The 20,834-nt window shown below is 45.2% G+C and overlaps 2 protein-coding genes across 4 annotated transcripts; one reads left to right on the forward strand and one right to left on the reverse strand.

Annotated features, from left to right (window-relative positions):
* Nucleotides 1-385: 385 nt before the first annotated feature.
* On the reverse strand, nucleotides 386-3,933 carry LOC311019532 (uncharacterized protein). 2 transcript variants are annotated; one of them, XM_084019049.1, is made up of 9 exons: nucleotides 3,818-3,933; nucleotides 2,921-2,988; nucleotides 2,750-2,797; nucleotides 2,533-2,597; nucleotides 2,399-2,436; nucleotides 1,656-1,735; nucleotides 1,360-1,422; nucleotides 1,080-1,130; nucleotides 386-775 (listed from the first exon to the last, which is right to left on the reverse strand). In XM_084019049.1, the coding sequence occupies exons 1-9, from the start codon at nucleotides 3,900-3,902 to the stop codon at nucleotides 722-724; spliced, it is 552 nt and encodes a 183-aa protein (XP_083875175.1). In that variant the 5' UTR covers nucleotides 3,903-3,933; the 3' UTR covers nucleotides 386-721. The 2 variants fall into 2 exon arrangements, with proteins under 2 accessions (XP_083875175.1, XP_083875176.1); XM_084019050.1 differs by lacking the exon at nucleotides 1,360-1,422.
* A 10,827-nt stretch (nucleotides 3,934-14,760) lies between these two features.
* On the forward strand, nucleotides 14,761-19,889 carry LOC311015068 (uncharacterized protein). Of its 2 annotated transcripts, XM_084012108.1 has the most exons (10): nucleotides 14,761-14,899; nucleotides 14,984-15,048; nucleotides 15,137-15,239; nucleotides 16,157-16,311; nucleotides 16,428-16,570; nucleotides 16,702-16,864; nucleotides 17,708-17,801; nucleotides 17,913-17,991; nucleotides 18,637-18,710; nucleotides 18,797-19,889. In XM_084012108.1, the coding sequence occupies exons 1-10, from the start codon at nucleotides 14,886-14,888 to the stop codon at nucleotides 19,791-19,793; spliced, it is 1,887 nt and encodes a 628-aa protein (XP_083868234.1). In that variant the 5' UTR covers nucleotides 14,761-14,885; the 3' UTR covers nucleotides 19,794-19,889. The 2 variants fall into 2 exon arrangements, with proteins under 2 accessions (XP_083868234.1, XP_083868235.1); XM_084012109.1 differs by lacking the exon at nucleotides 14,984-15,048 and having other exon boundaries at nucleotides 14,884-14,899.
* Nucleotides 19,890-20,834: the final 945 nt, after the last annotated feature.

A 20,834-nucleotide genomic window follows, 5' to 3' on the forward strand; every position in this document is an offset into this window, starting at 1 on the left:
CACTTTCTGTTGATATCTATTTCTCTTACTTATAAATAGAGGAGAGGCATTTCCAAGGGGACATGATAAACAAACTGGCAAAGTATGTCTGCATCTATAGGTCTTTCTATGTTACTGTATTTTGTGTCTGAATTGTACATTACGCATCCATGAAATACCAGTCTAAAGGGAGAATATTTTAATATTTGATCACTTGTGAAATCTGGCAAAGAATCAAGCATTCAATATCCTGTGTATTCGTACCATCTGATCCTGTAGAGACCTAACATAATAAAGTTATAACTGATGAACCATGGACTCTGTTACAATACTTTGTGATTCTGAAAATTCTAGTCAGTCAAAGAAAAAAAACTTGCGAATTTTCTCCTTTATTTCATGATACACATTACATTTGATAATTTATAGGTTGGCTTCCTTGGATAGTTCTAGCAAGGCATGGCACAACAGTGTTACAAATATGTTGTTCCTTGATTATAGCAAAGTGACACGCTAGATTTTTATCACAACTTTTCCAGGCAGACAATATATATAAAATATTCTGTATTACATATCATACCTAAGCAGTTAAGCAACTAGCAGTTAATGTACTGAAAATTGTTTGTAGAAATGATTGTACAGTGGTTGATGAAAATAAATAGTAAAATCCAGATCATCCATCCTCACATAGGGACATGATAACATCTGCAGTGAACGATAATGTATAACCACATGTGGGTGTCAGTTACCACAGAGGTGCTCTGGTTAGCACCCCCTTCCAGCTGCAAGAATCTGCCACCTGCAACAGAGCAGGGCAGTGTGCAAACATGAAATTGAAAAATAATGACAAGCAGTAACAAATACAACAATATAGAGATTAGGATAATACAATGAAGCATTTCTTTAGAGTGTTTCTTAGACTGTTGCAGTTAAATGATGGAAAATTGCAAGTATTTGTTAATCAGATTATGTTCTGTTTTATATGTAAATGACTTAAGAGGTTAAAACTCGAGTAACTTTTGAAGCATATAGAACAGCTTCATTGTTAGATCAGCGCATTTCACCCCGTAGCCTTCATCGGGGTCATGATCAGAATAACTCACCTGCATTCTCTTATGAAGAAACCTCAATTTCTGGTTGAGACATTCAATCTCCTTAAGTAAACATAAACGTGATTAGAGATGCATGTAAAATACCTCTTAGTGATTTAATCACAACACACACTATTGATCATTGATATTGTCACATTTTCACAAACAAAATCAAATCTAATTTCCCATGAGTAAGTGGCTTGGGTTACACTCATACATGAATGCGTTACAGTTAATGTAGTGTTCACTGTCGTTGGAAAGCATCTAAAAAAAAGGAGGAAAGTTCAAATACCTGGCTAAGTTTTTCAATGTGCCTAAGTTTGATCTGCGGCAAAAGCTCCTCCAGTCTCTGAATCTATAATAAAAGATGGAATTTATGTTCTGGCAGATGATAATACTTCATGATTCAGACAAAATCAAAATGACATGAATAAAAATTGTTGAAGTAGTAATTAACATACAGTATTTGCAGTAAATAAGGCCAACCTGGGCCTGAATGGGAATATTTTCTCCTCGAAAGATGGGGATTTTGGGTGAGCATTCGCTGAATGAATGTGAATAAACCATTCCTACTGTACCATTACCTACCCTCCTGTCAATAGTCTGCAGCCTGGTCTTCATGCTCTTGTTGATCACTGTCATGGGAATGGTTTTGGGCTTGGGACGCACTGGGAACAGAAACCTAACAGCTGTTACCGAGATCAAGAGAAATTATTTTATGAGAAAGTTACTTTACATTCCTGCACCAATGACCATTGTGTTCTTAAGCAGTATACAGTATCAACAAATCCAGATGCTCATAAACATGTAAAGCTAAGGCTAATGTGTTGTCAGCAAGGAACGATGTTTTTTTTTTATTTTTTTTATACTGCATTGGCTTTTTTCATCTTTTGTGTCTCAAATGTGTTTCAATCAATTTAGATGAACCTTTACTTTATGAAACCAGGATGTATGTCATAATCTAAAGTGATATTTCCACAGGAAAGTGCTACAACATGTAATATATTGATCACATCGTCATACTACAATTGTGTTTTATTATACTATACAGGACTATACAGATTAACCCTCCAAATGTAATAAAATGTGCAAACCAGTAGCTACTGATCATTAATTTGTATTGTCATTAGGCTGATTCAATCTGAACAACAATCAAAATGGAAAAATTATTAAACGATTAAACAAACTAAAAAAAATATATAGTAAAAGCAAGTCTTAGAGTTGCTTGTTACTTGAAGCTACAGAGGGCCAAATTACAGGACTGTATCTCGATCTTGACCCATAATTTAGAAAACACTGTAATAGAGAACACAAGGTGAGTCTGCTCTTACCATGCTGAAAGATCTTTGTTACCTCAAGAACATAAGGCCTGTGGGGAAAAAGACAGGACACCAGTCGACATCAGTAAGTGCTTAATAAGTATTCCCTAAATAGATTTCTAGATCTGCAGTCAATGGCTCCTTACACATGCTTGCTGTTAGCAGGGATTGAGCTGTTCAGAGGGATCAGACAGCCTCGGTGGTTCCTTAGCTGCAAACAGACCAAAGCACAAATCATCATTTGACAATTTAAGCTTCAACCAAAAGCTGATTTTTCTTTCTTTTTAACAATATTTTGCAGACGGTGTATTTCAGAAATAGGGCTGCATCACTGCCACAAGGAGAAAAAAAATTTAATTATACCTTGAATATGAAATTGCAAGACTTCATCCCGAAGGTGGTGGTGATAATCTAAAAAGATATAATCATAAAATATTTGTAAAAAGGGCTTCAGTTATTTATCCTTTTTTCAAATATAAATTATTTGTTCATCATGGTGTAGGAACAATAATAAAAGCAACAGGTGGACCACACCTGTATGATCATGGTGACCTCAGCTGCTGGAGGAATGGACACTTCTCGAAGGGCCACCACTCTGTCATCTGCAACAGATACAACATGTGAGGCTGCCACTTTCTAATATGTCACCATTTTAAAAAGTGTTAAAATAGTGCATATGTTGTACCTAATTACCTTTAATTATCAGTGATTATCAGACAATACAACGTCACCATACAAACACAGTACGCACATATTCAGATTAAAGAAGTTTTAGAGTCTCTCTTTGTATTTACATTTACATTTACATTTACATTTAGGGCATTTAGCAGACGCTTTTGTCCAAAGCGACTTACAATAAGTTTTCAAAAGAAAGAAACCACAACATATCATGCCGATAAAGTAAGAGCGAATAAAATAGAAAAAAGTGTCCTCGTCTGAGTAAAGTAGTAGCTGTTTAGCAAGTATACCTTAAGAGTGCTATGATCAAAGTACTAAGATAAGAACATAGAAGTGCTTTGTTGTTGTTGTTTGTCATGCTATGCAGAGTCGAGGTGAAGTGAACAGGTGAGTCTTGAGCCTTTTTCAGAAGATGGCAAGTGACTCTGCTGTCCTGACATTGGTCGGAGAGTTGCTGCAGCCAAACTGATTGCACTCAAGAGACAAATACAGCTGTTGCTCTTCTCTTTGACCATTTATGGACATAAGCCATACTACATCTGACAATATGCTAATGAAAAAGAAAAAAAATGTATGTATAAATAATATGCTGGATTTATATCATGTCCATGACAAAAACAACATAAGCGCATTAATCGTCCGTGGGTTAAAGAGGCTGGTTGCCATGGACACGGACGCACCAACCAAGTGCAGTGGCTGAAAAAACATTTATCACTGATAGCAAAATAGAAAAATGTACAGAAACCTACGAACCGTTTTTGTCAAGTCGCCTCAGAGCGATCCAGGCCTTTGCTGCACGTGGTGATTTGTCAAAACCGACGTTAGACATTTTAATCATCCGAACAGCAGCACCAGACACGAGAGTAGCCCACCTGCGACATCCGGACAGGGATTTTCAAAATAAGTCTTAATGAATCCACTCTTCACTCCCATGTTTATGAAGTCTCCAGCTCTCACAGTAAAGCGAGAACTAAAGTATTAACTGCCCAAACATTATGAAACCCGAGACAGTTTTTTTTTTTTTTTTTTTTTACTTTAGTCTGTTACATGAACAACGTGGGATGTCAGGCCTATCTGGTTGTTTGAGTTCTGATCACATCTGCATCCCAGTTCCATAATAGAATAATATCATTCGAGTAGTCTAATGATTGAATGTTTTTCTAAAACATACCCTAATGATACAAAGACACATGCAGATTTAAAACGATGCCACAACTCCCATTTCCCTTCATAAGAACAGCACATGTGCAAAACTGACCATCCACTAGATGTCGCTAGGTCTCCAATTCTGTGACCTCCTCGATAGTATAGTGGACGGTATCTCCTCCTGTCACGCGGGGAGTTTCTTTCACTTCTGTTGTAATAGAAACATACATAATCCACACTTTTTGTATGTGAAACAGTTGTTCTACTTTGTAGCCATTCATTTTCATACAGTAGCCTATGTGAACATAACTCCATAGGCTATAGCATGACAGTGTCCCGAAGGGAAAAACAGCGCCCACAAAATCCTGTTTGTGGCAGAAAGTATATGACATCGGTAGTAATAAGAACTACCATAGAGAATGAATGGGAAACATTAAGAGAGTAGGGATTACTATCCACGGTCCTCGCGCGGAAGAACTGGGTTCGATTCCCCGACGGGGAGAAAATGTATTTTTGTTTTGTTTTAGAAACGTCGCACATTAATTGTCATATGTATAACAGTAGGTCTACTCTGCATTAATTAAAAACAGACACATTCTCTCTGGGTCAAATTTGAGTTATTTGCAACTACAATAAACCACGAGTATTGGTCTGTAACTAATTTATTATTTTATTTAAGTAACACGTTGAGTAAAATGTCTATATACTGTAGCGACCCTGCAGTAATTATTACTGTTATAATGTGTTCTGTGTTCTAAAGTTCTGTGATTTCGGACTGTCAGTGAATGTGTTTGGTATAGACAGGTATGTGGTTGGATGAGTAAGCAAGGGGGCGGGGTGAGTGTAGGAAGGAGTGTGTGTTTGCATGTGAAAAGAGGGGGAGCTCTTGAGGAAGGAGAGCTGTAAAGGCCCGATTATGCTTCCGCGTAGTGATCACGCAACGGCCACGCAACGGCCACGCAGTTGCTTGGAGACCGTGATGGTTCTGCGTTGGGTTTACGTGTCGAAATGCAATTCAATGCCACATTTTTTGTAAAGAATGACCGACCGACCGAGACTCTTGACGTATATTGTCGTTAGCCTTGTTATAGCCTATGTGTTTACTTTCCGGCTTTAAACATCCACAATTTTTCAGAACTTGGTGTTTTATTTCTTTGTGCAAAAGCGACAAGGTGCAAACAATAAAACGAGGTGAAAACAATAAAAGTAGCCTATTAAAAGTTTAAATGGCGGTGTTTATGAGTGGAAACCGGAAAGCGGTCTCCAGCGGATGTAGTTAGCGGACCAATCACAGCCAATGCCGCTGTGTTGGCGTTGCGTTGGCGTTGCGTTGGTGTTGCGTTGCCTCGACGCGCGTCTAGGATTTTTGGGAGGTGCACGTCAGGCCCTTGCGTTGGACGTAAGGGGGGTCCGCAAGGACGTAAGGGGTCCGCAAGCCTCCTTGCGTTGTGTCGATGCGGAAGCATAACTCAGCCTTAAGACAAACTCAGAGCTGTTGTTATTTTGGCGTAGTTATGGCCGACAGTAACTGTTGCTTTTCTAATAAATGAGAAAGGTGAGACCAACTCCTCGTCATTCTTCTGACGTCCGGTCGGACGTTACATTGGTGTCAGAAGTAAAAACCGCCGGAGTTTGACTTGCTACCGTCCACCGCGGCTAGCCCTGACCCGGCTAACTCGGGTCAGCTTGCAGTATTGCTGCACGGCGGGAAGAGGCCGACGCTCGTCCGAGAGTCAAGAAAGAGGTGAGGGATGGTGCTTATGGTGTGTGGTCGGGACGTGAGGCGGAGTTTGACCGTGCTTCTTCGGAGCACGTTGCTCGCCTGAGACATACGGCCAGGAGGCTGGCTGCCGATGCCGGCTTCGGCTCGAGCACCGGTAAGAGCGCCGGCGGGAGAACGCGCGCCGAGGACAATGCAGGGCCGGATGTAAACAAAGATGGCGGCGCCCGCTGTAACCACATCCAAGTGAAGACGCCGAAATACTCCGGCAAGGCGGACTGGGAGGCCTTCCATGCCCAATTTGAACTCTTAGCAAGGGGCTGCAGGCTGGTCAGAGGACAGTAAAGCACTCCAGCTAGCCCTGTGCCTTACAGATGAAGCTTTGACATGCTTGCTGCTGCTTAGCCCAGCTGAAAGAGACGACTATGGGGCTTTAGTTGGTGCGCTGCGGTGGCGTTTTGGACAATGCAACCAACCCGGCGTTCTACGCTCAGAGCTATCAAACAAGCAGAGACAAGCCGGGGAGCCGCTCCGTGGGTTGGCTAATGACATTGAGACTATGGTGAGGAGAGCATATGCCCACATGCCCACTGAAGTTCAAAGCGAGCTGGCCCGGGACCAGTTCATCCGAGCCATAACTCCTAGGGAACTGCGCATACAGACACAACTAGCGCACCCCCGTACTCTGCAGGAGGCACTGGAGCTGGCCTTGGAGAGGGAGGTCGTAGGTGAGGCTTCACAGAGCGACCACGTTGGGGGCAGCCCTGTTGTGAGAACTGTGGTGCAGGAGGGCCCGGGCCAAGAGAAGCCGGCATGGGCGGATGAGTTGACTGAGCTCATCCGTGCTGTGTCACTGCAATCACAGCACAGCAGCACCCGTCCTCGCAGAGGCCCTCCTGTGTGTTGGACATGTGGCCATATCAGCGTGCGGTGCCCCAAGCAGTTCAGGGAAACGCCCCGGGGTCTGTGTAAAGGGGACGACGCAGACCCTTGCCCCTGTGTCCCACCATGCCTCGCCTCCTCTGGACGGAGCCCAGCTGTACAGACGGGGGAGCGAGGCTCCACTCCCCCCAGAAGCAGATGACACCGCTGAGTCTGCGAGAGTGGTGGGCTGGACCCACGTGGGAGGTTTTTGCCATGTCCCCATCACCCTGGCAGGCGCTCCATGCCCTTGTCGACACCGGCTCCACAGCAACGCTGATGAGACCTGACGTGGTCCCAGCAGGGATACAGTTGGAACCTACTGTGGTAAAGCTGCGAACAGTGACTGGTGAGTTAGCTCCTATGCTTGGAAGAGGGGTGGTGGCTGTACAAGTTGGGGGGCTGTCAGTGAACTTTAGGGTGTGGGTTGCAGCAGTGCAGGACCCCTGCATATTAGGACAGGACTTCCTGCGGGCCGCCTGCTGTGTGTTAGACCTGGGGAAGAACACACTGGCCTTTCCACGGGGACCCACAGTTGAAATGGTGCACCCCGCACAGGCCCAAAGACCACACCCACCTACCTCGCGAGCAGCAGAAGCACGTCATGGGCCAGACCCCCCACTCCAAGCTTCCCCCCCTACACCCTTTCCCCCCACACGCTATACCCCAGTTGATGTGCAGCCCCCTGCTCTCGAGCAGCAACCCACGGCTGGTGGGGTCGACAGACTGGCAGCAGTACGAGAGGTATGGAAACGCAGCTGTGATAACTTGGAACCAGGACAGCAGGAGGAGCTGTGGCGGTTGTTGCTGGACTTTAAGGACATTTTTGCCCTAACAGAAGAGGAAGTGGGCCTGACACACCTGGTGCAATACGATATTGACACCGGCGATGCACGGCCCATCAAGACGCGCCCCCGCCGCCTTCCCCTGGCGCACCAGGCAGCTGCTGACAGCGCTATTGATGAGATGCAGAAGGCTGGCATCATTGAGCCATCTGACAGCCCATGGGCCTCGGGGGTTGTGATGGTCAATAAGAAAAAGAGTTCAAAGATGAGGTTCTGTGTCGACTACAGGCCTCTAAACAGTGTGACCAAGAAAGACTCGTACCCACTGCCCCGCATCGACGAGTCTCTGGACTTGGTGTCCGGCTCGTCCTGGTTCTCCTCATTAGACCTGCGCAGTGGGTATTGGCAGGTGCCCCTCAGCCCCTCAGCCAGACCAAAGACTGCTTTCTATACCGGCAGAGGATTGTGGCAGTTTCGAGTCCTCAGTTTCGGCCTATGCAACGCCCCAGCCACGTTTGAACGGCTGATGGAGAAGGTGCTGGGACATTGTGCATGTGCGCCAAGTACTGCAAAGGTTGTGGGAGAACAAATTGTTTATAAAGAGTGAGAAGTGTGAGTTCCATGTCCCATCTGTTTCCTTCCTCGGCTACATTCTAGAGAAGGGACAGGTGAAAGCTGACCCCGCTAAGATCCAGGCAGTGACTGATTGGCCTCCGCCCCAGACTCGCAAACAACTCCAACGGTTCCTGGGCGTCGCAAACTTCTATCATCGCTTCATCAGAAACTACAGTCAGGTAGTGACCCCTCTAACCAGACTCACCTCTCCTTCAGTATCCTTTCTGTGGTCTCCGACAGCTGAGGCAGCGTTCCTGGAGCTCAAGCAGCAGTTCTCCTTGGCTCCCATCCTGGTCCAGCCTGATCCTGCCTGCCAGTTTGTGGTTGAGGTCGACACGTCGGATACTGGCGTCGGCGCCGTACCGTCGCAGAGAGCCACTGATGACAAATTACACCCCTGTGCTTTCTTTTCTAAGAAACTGTCACATGCAGAGCGCAACTACGACGTGGGTAATCACAAACTACTGGCAGTAAAGTTGGCGCTGGAGGAGTTGAGACACTGGTTGGAGGGGACGGAAACACCTTTCACGGTATGGACCGACCATAAGAACTTGGCTTACATTCAAGGTGCTAAATGTTTGAACTCTCGCCAAGCCCGGTGGGCTTTGTTCTTTCTTTCCTCACCTACCGACCTGGGAGCATGAATGTCAAGCCAGATGCCTTATCCCGGCAGTTCTATGACAGCAGGGACAGCCCTCCTGTCCCAGACTCAATCCTTCCTGCTCCCTGTCTGATCGGCTCTCCTGACCTGGGAGATCGAGGCTCTGGTAAGGACTGCTCTCCGAACTGACCCAGATCCTGGTGGTGGCCCCCAGGGTCGGTTGTTTGTGCCTGTCTCTGTTCATTCCCAGGCCTCCAGTGGGGCCACACATCTCGGTTTGCATGTCATCCAGGCTCCTTCCGGACTCTGTCTCTGCTCCAACGCCACTTTTGGTGGCCAACTATGGCTCCTGACACCCGGGAGTATATCAAGGCCTGTACGGTGTGCGCCTGAGGGAAAGCTACGCATCGACCTCCTGCAGGACTTCTCCGTCCGCTCCCAGTGCCCGGCCATCCCTGGTCCCACATCGCCTTGGACTTTGTTATTGGACTGCCTTCATCCCGAGGTAACGACACCATTCTCACCATTGTGGATCGTTTCTCCAAAGGAGTACATTTCGTGGCTCTCCCTAAACTTCCCTCAGCTACAGAAACTGCCCAGCTGCTGGTGGATCATGTGTTCCGTATCCATGGGATTCCGGCGGACATTGTGTCAGATAGAGGTCCCCAGTTTACATCTAGGGTGTGGAAGGAGTTTTACCGGGCACTGGGTGCAATGGTGAGCTTGTGATCAGGATATCATCCGCAGTCCAACGGTCAGACGGAGAGAGCTAATCAGGATCTGGAGACGGCGCTGCGCTGCGCTGCGTATGTGCTCGGAATCCAGCTTCTTGGAGTACTCACCTCACCTGGATCAAATACTCGCACAACTCCCTCACCTCCTCAGCTACAGGTATGACACCATTGGAGGCCTCCCTAGGCTACTTGCCACCTCTGTTTCCCTCTCAGGAGCAGGAGATCACAGTGCCATCGGTTCAGCTCAACCTCCGCAGGATCCGCAGGATCTGGAGGGAGACCAGAGCAGCCCTCCTGCGCACCCAGGACCAGAACCGGAGGTTGGCTGACCGACGGCGTACCCCCACCCCTGAATACAAGCCAGGACAGAAGGTATGGCTAAACTCTAAAGACATTCCCCTCAACGTAACCTCCAAAAAACTCTCCCCCAGGTTCATTGGCCCTTTTGAGGTGGAGGCCATTGTGAACCCTGCGGCTGTTCGCCTCAAGCTCCCGGCGTCGCTGGAGATCCATCCTACCTTTCATGTCTCCCAGTTAAAACCCGTCTCCACCAGTTCTCTGTGCCCTCCGGCCGTAGCCCCTCCACCCCTTCGGGTCATCGATGGACATCCGGTCTTTACTGTCAGCCGCATCCTGGATGTTCGTCGCAGTGGGCGCGGTCATCAATACCTGGCCGACTGGGAGGGGTATGGACCCGAAGAGAGGTGTTGGATTGCTCGAGGGCTCATTCTGGATCCCTCTCTCCTCGCTGATTTTTACCGAAGACTGCCCAACAAGCCTGGTAGACGGTCGGGAGTCGGTCATTGAGGGGGGGGGGGGGGGGGGGTTGGGGTCATGATTCGATCATGGCAGCCCTGCCCCTTTTCCTGTGTGTGTGTGTGTGTGTGTGTGCTCGTCTGTTTTCCCCTGTGTCCCTTCCCCCATCTGTTCAGTGCATGTGGGCGTGGTCTTCCCTCCACAGGCAGCAGGCAGGTGAAACCACTTGCAATCAACGCCCTTTAAGAGCTCTGGATTCCCTCCTGTTCGCCACCAGATCGTTTCGTCAGTCTCTGTGGTTGTACTCATTCCTGGCTTAATCAGTTTCCAAGTTCCTGTTGTTGCCTCCGTGTCCAATTCCAGCTTGTGTAGCTAATGCCTCTGTGCCTCTCCTGCTCTACCCCAGATCGCCGTGCCGACGTAGTTGCTGTTGTTCGAACGGCCTACTTACCTGCGGATTCGACCTGCACGGCGTCTCATCTGGGATAACGGACCTCACGATACCTTCACCCTCATCACTCCTCGGGACCCTGGGACCTCGCACCACTCACCTTCCCCTCGCACTATTTTTGCACCTGGCTATTCATTAAAGAGACTTTGTTTCACTATAATCCATGTGTTGAGTCGTGCACTTGGGTCCAGATCCATCGCAGTTCATAACAAGCTGTCCAGTTTCTGGCTTGGTACAGGGATGGTTAGGCTTCTGTCCCTCTTGGATGAATGCTGGTGCTGTGCTGGAGTTGGTTGCTCTCGGGGGCAAGGAGTTGTTGGTATTTCTCTTGCACTCAATAGCTGCTGCCAGACTTTTGAGGACCTGGTTATGCCTCCAGGTGTAACGGCCTTGTGTGAGGCTGTATTGCAAACGGTCAAGATGTGTTTGAGAGTAACTGGAGTTGGGCAGAGGGCACAGGTTGGGTCCTCGCCATACACCACTTGCACGTTTTTTGGAGAAGGGAGCACATCATATGTAGCTCTGATGATGAAGCCTCCATTTCCCAGAGCTGCGCCCAGCTGAGCGTTCTCCTTTCCAGGCCTTCCCACCTCATCCATTGTCCCTGTTTGGCAAGAGAGACAGCCTTTGCGCTTCTTTCAGCCTTCTCCTGATGGCGCACCTCCTCTACTACCATTTTCCTCCTCTCTGAAGTTGAGGCCTTACGCCAAGTTGGTTTGCTTGCTGCAAGGCCAAAGCCTCCTCTTCCCAGCTGGACATGTCCCACAATGTCCTTGTGTTTCAGAGCTGACGTGGCATGCTGGACTGCATCGGATGGTGTCCATTTCCGGCCAGTTAAGACGGGTGGTGCAGCATTGGTGATGGACTGGTCTTTGGAGTCGTTCAACGTCATCAGGAGTCTCACTTTAGAGCACTTGTACTCTTCGGTGAGACTTGTGGTGGGCAGTTCAAGGATCCCTTTCCCGTATAGGCTGATGTTAGTCAGGCAGAGGGGTACTCCAAGCCATTTCTTCATATATGAAGTCATGGTTCTCTCCATCTTCTCCACTGTAGTTATTGGGACCTCATAGACAGTAAGTGGCCACATTACCCGAGGGAGAAGTCCAAATTGCAGGCACCAGAGCTTGAGCTTTCCTGGCTGTAGGGTCTTGTTTTCCAGACCGTTGGTAAGGTCCTGCTTTATTTGCTGCACTTGGTCTTTGTCGATGAGGCTTGCGTTGTACCATCTACCCAGGCTCTTGACGGGTTGCTCAGACACCGTTGGTATTGGGTCGTCACCAATGCTGAACTTCACATCTTTAAGCTGTCCCTTGACTATTTAGATGCTTCGTGACTTGCTTGGCTTGATTTTCATCCGAGCCCACTTGATGTTCTCCTGCAGTTTTCCAAGTAGCCGCCTGGTGCATGCTGCAGTAGTGGTCAGAGTGGTCATGTCATCAATATACGCTCGGATAGGGGGGAGGCGGATCCTGTTCTTAGTTCTCTTACCCCCCACAACCCATTTTGAGGCCCTGATGATGACCTCCATGGCCATGGTGAAGGCCAGGGGTGAGATTGTACAGCCTGTCATGATGCCTACTTCTAGGCGATGCCATGATGTTGTGAATTCAGCTGTTATGAAGCACAGTTGCAGGTCTTCGAAGTAGGCTTTCGTTAATGTAGTGATAGATGATGAAACGTGGAAGAAGTTGAAGGATTCCCAAAGTAGGTTGTGGTGAACCGATCTGAAGGCATTGGCCAGGTCTAGGAAGGTGACATGGAGGTCTCTTTTGTCCTTCTTTGCTGCTTGGATCTGGTGCCAGATCATACTGGTATGCTCCAAGCAACCAGAGAACCCAGGAATGCCGGCCTTCTGTATGGATGTATCGACATATTTATTCTTCTCCAGGTAAGTGGAACGCCTCTGTGAGATCACACTGAAGAAGATTTCCCCTCAACATTGAGAAGGCAGATTGGTCGGAATTGACTGATGTCTGCTGCATCCTTCTCCTTGGGAATTAGTACACCTCCAGCTCTTCGCCACCCCTTAGGTATTATTCCCTTCCCCCACACTACTTTCATGAGCCTTCATAGGTAGCGGAGAACATCTGGTGCGTTCTTGTAGAGCTTATACTCCATTCGGCCCTGGAGCTGATGCTGATCTTGCTCGTCGTACTGTGTTCCTTACTCAGTATACAGTGGACCCTGGAAATGTTCCTTATAAACACATTTCAGGTTTGTCCTTTTTTTTTTTTTTTTTTACTGACCCTGATTGATTAGTGTACAACAATTATTTGTGTGTCAAACTGAACATAATCCAGAGGCCGATTTCCAAAGTATTACTCATTGCACTCATTCCATAGAAATTATTACTGTATTTTTATTTACGTAAAGCAACTGTTTTCACCTCACAACACCACCACTGGTCCTTACTCCTCTTCCTCTAGCAGGCAGTTCACCCTGTTCTTCAACGTTCAGGAATTGTGGTTATTCTATTGTAGTCAAGCTCTATCAATATGTTTGGCAACAGCCATACTCGTAGAGAGCACCTGTCAGCTAACTTGGGATAATGTGTGTGGTTGGTTGATGTAAGATGTGAGAAACTCCCCATTTGTTAGTGAGGTTCAAGTTTCACCTGACAGACAATTTACCAATTTAGTGGACATTACAAAAATACTCCATAGTATAGTTATGGTATGGAAAACTGAATGGACTATATTGTGCATGTGATGACTTACACAATGTAATAGTGTAACATGTTTTGAAGAAAACAACTATTCAACTGAGAAGCAACATAATCAGTTTTGATCAGCAAGATATAAGACAACCCAAATTGTCCAAATTGAGGTTTACACAAGTTGTAGGTAGATAGATAGATAGATAGATAGATAGATAGATAGATAGATAGATAGATAGATAGTGTAAATGTCGATTGCTTGGTTGATGGCTTATCCACATATTCACTTATTGTGCATTGTTCTACTTTACTATTTAAACTATAAGAGCCTACATAATTCTACTAAAATTATTGTAACTACCGGTATTATTAAAATCGGTATTACTAATTCGACTTTAGCTGTCGGTTGGAGTGTGTGTGTTTCGACTTCCTCCTGCTCTGTGACGAAATGGGAGTGAGACGCGCCTCCCTTGAGTCAATAGGCGATTTCGACTTGATGTAGCCGCCTGCAGCGCGCTACCTAACGTGATGTATTGTGGGTTTAAAGCGATGCATGATGGCTAGAATTGTGTCCGACTTAGCAGCCGACTGCAAAGACGTCACAGGGTCGCGACCATATCACGTGACCCAAAACATCGCGGGAACAAGTTTTTAAGAGGCGCTTCTTGCAGCGCTTGGCAGCGCGGTCTACGACGGCTGCAACTGGCTTGTCCACACCTCCGCTACAGCGGAATGGTTCTCATTGGTTAAAGGTTCAATGACGTGTGTTCAGGTCCGCACTCGGCGGCCACCTTGTGGTGAAATGATACTTTTTATTTTGGTCGCATTGATCTCATGGCTTGATCTAAAGTTCCGTGCATTGTGTTGTGAGTCGGCCTATTATATGTGAGGTCTGGTTAATACAAACATAGAATGATAATACAAATATACTGGGAAAAAATAATGCCTTCCACATGTTGCCTTGCGTGTGTGTGTGTGTGTGTATGTATTTATGTATATATGTATGTGTGTGTGTGTGTGTGTGTGTGTGTGTAATATATATATATATATATATATATATATATATATATATATATATAAAATAACATATCCTCTTTGGTTTGCTGCTGTGTTCTATCGCTTGAGCACTATAGTCACGTTGACTTTGTTGTCCGACTTGACGGCGTTTGGCTGCCGTCTCTTTTAGAGCCCGCCCCCTCAGACACCTGCAGCTCTCGTCGGCGTGGTAAGTCAAGTCAAATCAAGCCAAGACCATCCCGAACAAGCCTACTGACGTAGCCTTTCCAGTAACAGCTTTCCATATCAGGAAGACTGTGAGAGTCTGGCATGTAAACACGCAGACGACTCGCCATGCAGTCACTTTCCCACGAAATGGGTCGTAGCTGAGTCGGATTGTTGATTGTTTTTAAAGGAGACGTGGAAAAAAACGATCCAGCATGGAATTAAAGAGGTAATCTGAAGTGTTTTTGTTGTTTAAATAACCCAACCTGTCGTATTTAAGTGAATAAAATGTCTGCTATTAGTTTCCTTTCAGGCGTGTTCGAGATAGGATGTATTTTGTCCTGCTTATTGTATGGAATATTGCGACAGTCCTTTTTGGTACGTAAGCATAATGTGCATAGGCTAGTACATATTGTTAATATATAGTAGGCTATATTCAAAACTCAATGTATACTGTCTCCTTCAGGCCAAGATCTAGACTGTACCAACGACTTGACTAAGATGTCTTGCCACTTAAAAGCGCAAAACTGCACGGCATACAAACTGACCCTCAGTAAAAACGATCCGTGGTAAGTGCTGTCTCTGTTTTTGTTATCAATAATTATAAACGTTTGAATATTCAACAATGTGTTTCACTGCAGAACTGGTGAATTTACACGGTTCAAATTGTACATTTATGAGTTTAGTTTTGGTCGATGTCAGTGTCCATATAAGGGACCATCGGTATTGGAAAGAACCATTGGATGGGTGATGGGGGGGGGGTAGGGGGTTATGTCTTAATATTCTTTGTTGAGAGGTGGATCACCAAACAATTTATAGTCCTGGGGGGGGGGGGGGGTCCTCAGCTTTTGTCATGAAAACAGCAATATTTCAAATAAAAAAATAAATCTAAGCAACACAAGTTATTTTTTATTGCGGGAGGACAGCATGAGAGTGAAAGAGGCGAGAGAGAGGGACGATGTACTTTAAAAGTACAAAGAGGGCTGCAGGGCGGATTCGTATTCAGGACCGCTGCAGGGACCTTCAGTACATGGGGCAGTAACTCTACCACTAAGTTATCAGCACACTTATAACATATATTTTAATCAGTCAGATCTGCTAGTGCTCTTATGATGGGGCAGTCATATTATACAACTATTAAAGGTCCCATATTATGAAAAACACGTTTTCTCTGGTCTCTACACCTATAAACTGGTCCTCCCTGAGCCTGTCAACTCCCAGAATGAGGAAAACAGGGGACTCCTGCATGGTTTCTGCAGCCCACCCACTGGTACAACTGGGCTCATACAGGCTGTTCAGATTCAGCTCCATTTGTTACGTAACGAAGGGAGTCATTTGCATAGGCCGAACTCCTCTGCGCGATGATGCCTAAAGTGATCAGAGGTCCGAAAATCCCTCCGTTGGGTCATAAAATAAACAGTCCCTAATCTGAAATAAAAACAACAAGATTTTGAGAACATAATGTGTGTTATCTTGTATTCCACAGGAACATTTTCAATTGCACTTTCGAACAGTGTCATGTTGGACAGTGTTGTTGCTCTGTTGACGTAGATCATTTGATTCCGTCGGAGACTTATAATGCCAAAGTACTGAAAGGAGGCATAATCACGCATTCCAAAATCATCAATGTCACAAACAGCAGTGAGTTGACTTAAATGAAAGTTCACTCGGATTCAAGATTATCGTCAATGGATGTAAAACTGAATGGAGTTTATGAAAACACTCTTCTTCCTTTTCTCATCTCTCTTCTTCTGCAGTAAAGCCCCAAACCCCAACAATCACCACAGTGAAACAATCCAATGGGAATATTCAAGTCAAGTGGAAGACAAACATCAATGGCGTTTTGAAAGAAGGATTGATATCTTATCTGGCGTACCGCAAAATAGGAGACACAGGAAAAGTAGGAGCAGTTTCTGATGCACTGTAACACTGAGTTAATTTACCCCTGGGGATGTAGGGTGTTTGATCATGTCAAAGAAAATATGATTGTCAAATAATCTTTTTTTTTGTTATTCTTGTTTTCCATGCCAGGTTTTTAAAGAAGTCGAACCAACGACAAGTAATGGAGAGAACTGCTATGAAATACTTGGTAGAGACTTCGAGCCAAGTACAACATACATGTTCAGTGTGAAAAGCTCCTTAAACCGTAATAAGAAGGATAGTGACATTAGCGAAGAGTATGAATTCACAACCCGTAAGTGTCTTCCTTTTAGTCTTTTTATCACTTTTTATTAAATATACTGTATGTTTTTTTAGAAATTATTTTAGACATGATATATATATATATATATATATATATATATATATATATATATATATATATATATATATTATAATCTATTTATAATGTGAAATACATTGCATCTGACCCATTATTTGAAATCAAGCACCCTTAAGTACAAAAAATAATTTTCTGTGCTGTAATCGTTGCAAAACTGAAAATTTTCATTGCCGTCTCCCACTCCCGAGCTAGCCCGTGTGTATATGCACAAGTCTGGCCTGTCTTGCCCTCACCCAGTGCTGCATGACTAAATGAAGGGGGCAAGGTCTTTTTGGGGCTCTCCTCGGAGGACTCGCTCCCTGATTCAGGCTGAGGGAGCCTGGAACTGAGGGAACATAGTGCTGAGGGAACAAAGGGATTAAAGGGCATAGGGCTGTGGGAATGTTAGGCTGAGGGAACATAGTGCTGAGGGAACGTAGTGCTGAGGGAACATTGGGATGAAGAGATATAGGGCTGTGGGAATGTGGTGCCTAACTTGGGTGGCTATTGTCCTAGAGATTAGTGTTCGTGTTCTGTGCAAAAATTAAATGTAAATGGAAGTTTATTCTAAAAGTACACAATGCATTTAGCGAACGGGTATTCGCATGCCATCCAAAACACGTGGTGAATCTGGAATGAGAGTATCGTGGAAGACCGTGTTATTGTGTGCTTCCTGCATACCAGCATGCTCTTCTATCTAGTTTATCTCTGTACTGCATGAAATCTGTATAAAAATGGAGTGATCTCTAAACGTACTACATACGTGTTCCTTCACAGCTATGTCCCCTTACACCCTGCCCTTGGTTATCACCATCAGTCTCAGTTTTGCTGCAGTCATCACCACCGCTGCCGTATATGTCTGTTATGTAAAGTAAGTCATGCAGATTTATCTTTGTGTTCTCCGTTAGTGAATTATGACAGGATTTCCCCTTAAATACTGTACCTGTGAGTGATTTGTGTTGATTTGTCCACATGATTTTAGGCTCAAAAGAAAGTGGGGGGACACAGTTGCCAAATCTCCAAATCCCAAACTTCTTATTACACATCAAACAGAGCAAGAGGTGAGTCACCTAGTGGTGGAAACTTGTTTTTGTCCAAAAATACACATAAAAACATGCATTTTCAACCTTTGCATCTGTTTCTTTGACGTAATTACACGTATTAGTATAATAGTTTGGATACTTTAGAATTTCACAGAGATGCAATGTATTGAATGCATTTTTCAGCAATAGCCATTCAATGCAATTAATTTACATCTCTTCTCTACATAGCAGATTCAGATTGATTTAACTAACAATACATCATGTAATCCAGCACTATCAACATTTTATTTTTTGAAAACTATTTGTGATGTGAAATCACATTGTAGTTGCAATTATTATTGACTTTCCCTTTTAATAAAACATTCTGAGTTTGTTTGGCTGCTTTGTAAACAAGTACCCCAATTGCTCAGATGTGTTGTATTTGTGAGAAAGTGGCAGCTCAGCAGGCATTGCTGTAGTAATAAGAAATAGCCATGGCCAAGGGTGCCAACCAGGACTGACATCTTAATTATTATAACTTTAAAGCATAAGTCAATTTAAGTTTTTTTTTCTGCACAATAATTCATGTAGACTATTAGAAAAAGAACATTTCTGAATGGACTCATTTAACAGAAATGTTTCAGATCTGTAGTTTCAGAATCATATTTATCCTTCTTGTTGCAGGTCTTGAAGCCTTTGCCACTCTTCATCTCCTCTGTCTGTGTTGAACCCCTTGTTCCAGAAGACAGCAAACCATGGTTGGTGTGGCTGCACGTGTACACTTCCTTCAGGACTTCTATGCGATCATAATGGCAGTTTAAGTAATCTATTTCTCTCTATTCAGGTCGAAGGAGTCCCTGAGGGACATTAGCTGCTTGAGCCCTCAGCAAAGCAGTGGAATCAGCACCGGCTCTTCTTGTCTCAGCTATGCTAATACAGAACCTGCTGAGATTATAGCCTGTGTTCAGGATGCCCTTACCAAAGCCTTCGCCAATATCAGCCCGGTATCACCTATGACCACCAATCCCCTGACTGAATCAATCAAAGACAGCGGCTTGCTCTCCTCGCCCTACAACCCTTGTGATGTCAGAGATGATGGTATGAGTTCTGGGTCATCAGGCTTTGACAATAAAACCTATTCCATCCTTGTTCCCTGCTGCCCACATCAGAATGTGACGGACAGCACTGAGGTCCAGATGCAGGCTGAAATGCTTTGTGACTCGGCATACCATTCTAGCGCAGGCAACAGTGTGACCTGTTTTGTCCAACAGGCACCAGCTGATCTGCTTGTTGATTTACCGCCAGTGGCTTTATCTACTATCCCTACAGACATGTCGTATCAGCAGTGCGCTATAGATTCTGGGGGATTTTCATGTCCAGAAGACTCTGGTTTGTCCTCTGCCTCTAGTGGCACCTATCCAGTTGGGGAGGGGAGGTGTGGGAGCTTTGATGAGGCGGTCCGTGGTGCAGCAACGCCACATGGAAAAGCTGAAGGGGTGGCTGTATTTGATGAAAACCCCAGTTGCCGCGGTGTGCCTGCAGGCTCTGGCAGCCTTCCTCCAGTGGACGACGACTACCAGCCATTTCATAATCTGGTGGAGGACTCTGAGGCTTTGTTTTCAGAAGAGAGAAGTGCTGAGAAAGAGGAACATTTGAACAAATATGCGGATGAATCCGTCACCCAGAGGCCTCAAAGCGTCTTAAGCGCAGTTTTCATTAACAGTGTCCAGGGTGGCCAGTGTCTCTCTGAGCTCCAGAGACCTTTTTTCTCTTTGATCCCCACTGAGCAGTCTCCGTCACTGATCATAGACAGTGGCTATAAGGCTGTCATGGACATGTGATGATGAAGATCATGTGATATGACCGAGAGCTACAGAACAGTTAATAAATGGACTTGTTTTCTGTGACGATGTTTTCTGTGGATGTGATGTTTTTCGCTTCAAAATAAAAGAACGAAAAACGGAAAATGACTCGTATCCCGTTATTCGTTTTAAAAACGGAAAACGAGAAACGGAAAACGACTCGTTAACTGATATTAGATATTGTGTTCATGAATGGGATTCGGGGATGAAATAACAGGGCCATTTTTCATTCCAGATTTGCCGTACGTCTTTTTTAATGACCCTGAAGGCGCTGTATGCTGCGAAATTACCTGAAAGCCTACCTGAGACATTCAGGGGAGCTCTAAAACACTGTTCATTAACGCTCTGACAGCGTCTGACGCTCGCGTTTTGAAGTAAAACGACTGTTTTAAACTCGCACCAAAAGCGTTATGACGCGGACATAAAAGCGGTTCAAAACCGACGGGGAGAATCGGAGCCTCCGCCCCTCAGCTGTTGATCCTCGGTGTGACTGCCGGGGTCGGCTGCCCTCTGACCGACCGGGAGCCGCTCCGTGAGTCGGTGTCCAGCTCATGGAGCCTGCTAACAACAGCGCTAAATTAACATACCGGTAGTGGAGTTACACGGACCGGCTTTCACACTTTTCCAAAAGTGGAGCGTATGCCCATCTCGCGATCGCGAATGTAGAGTCAATTGATTTCGGGTTTAAAATGCATTGTAACGCGCGTTACTGAGATTTGTACCGAGTAAAATATTACCAGTTTTTTTTTTGTAATGCCTTACATTACCGCGTTACAGCAAAACGTAATGCATTACAGTAATGCATTACTTTTGTAACGCGTTACTCCCAACACTGGTGATGACTTACACAATGAAATAGTGTAACATGTTTTGAAGAAAACAACTATTCAACTGAGAAGCAACATAATCAGTTTTGATCCGCAAGATATAAGACAACCCAAATTGTCCAAATTGAGGTTTACACATGTTGTAGGTAGATAGATAGATAGATAGATAGATAGATAGATAGATAGATAGATA

Source organism: Eutrigla gurnardus, assembly GCF_963514095.1.
Source record: "Eutrigla gurnardus genome assembly, chromosome: 1".
Lineage (NCBI taxonomy): Eukaryota > Metazoa > Chordata > Actinopteri > Perciformes > Triglidae > Eutrigla > Eutrigla gurnardus.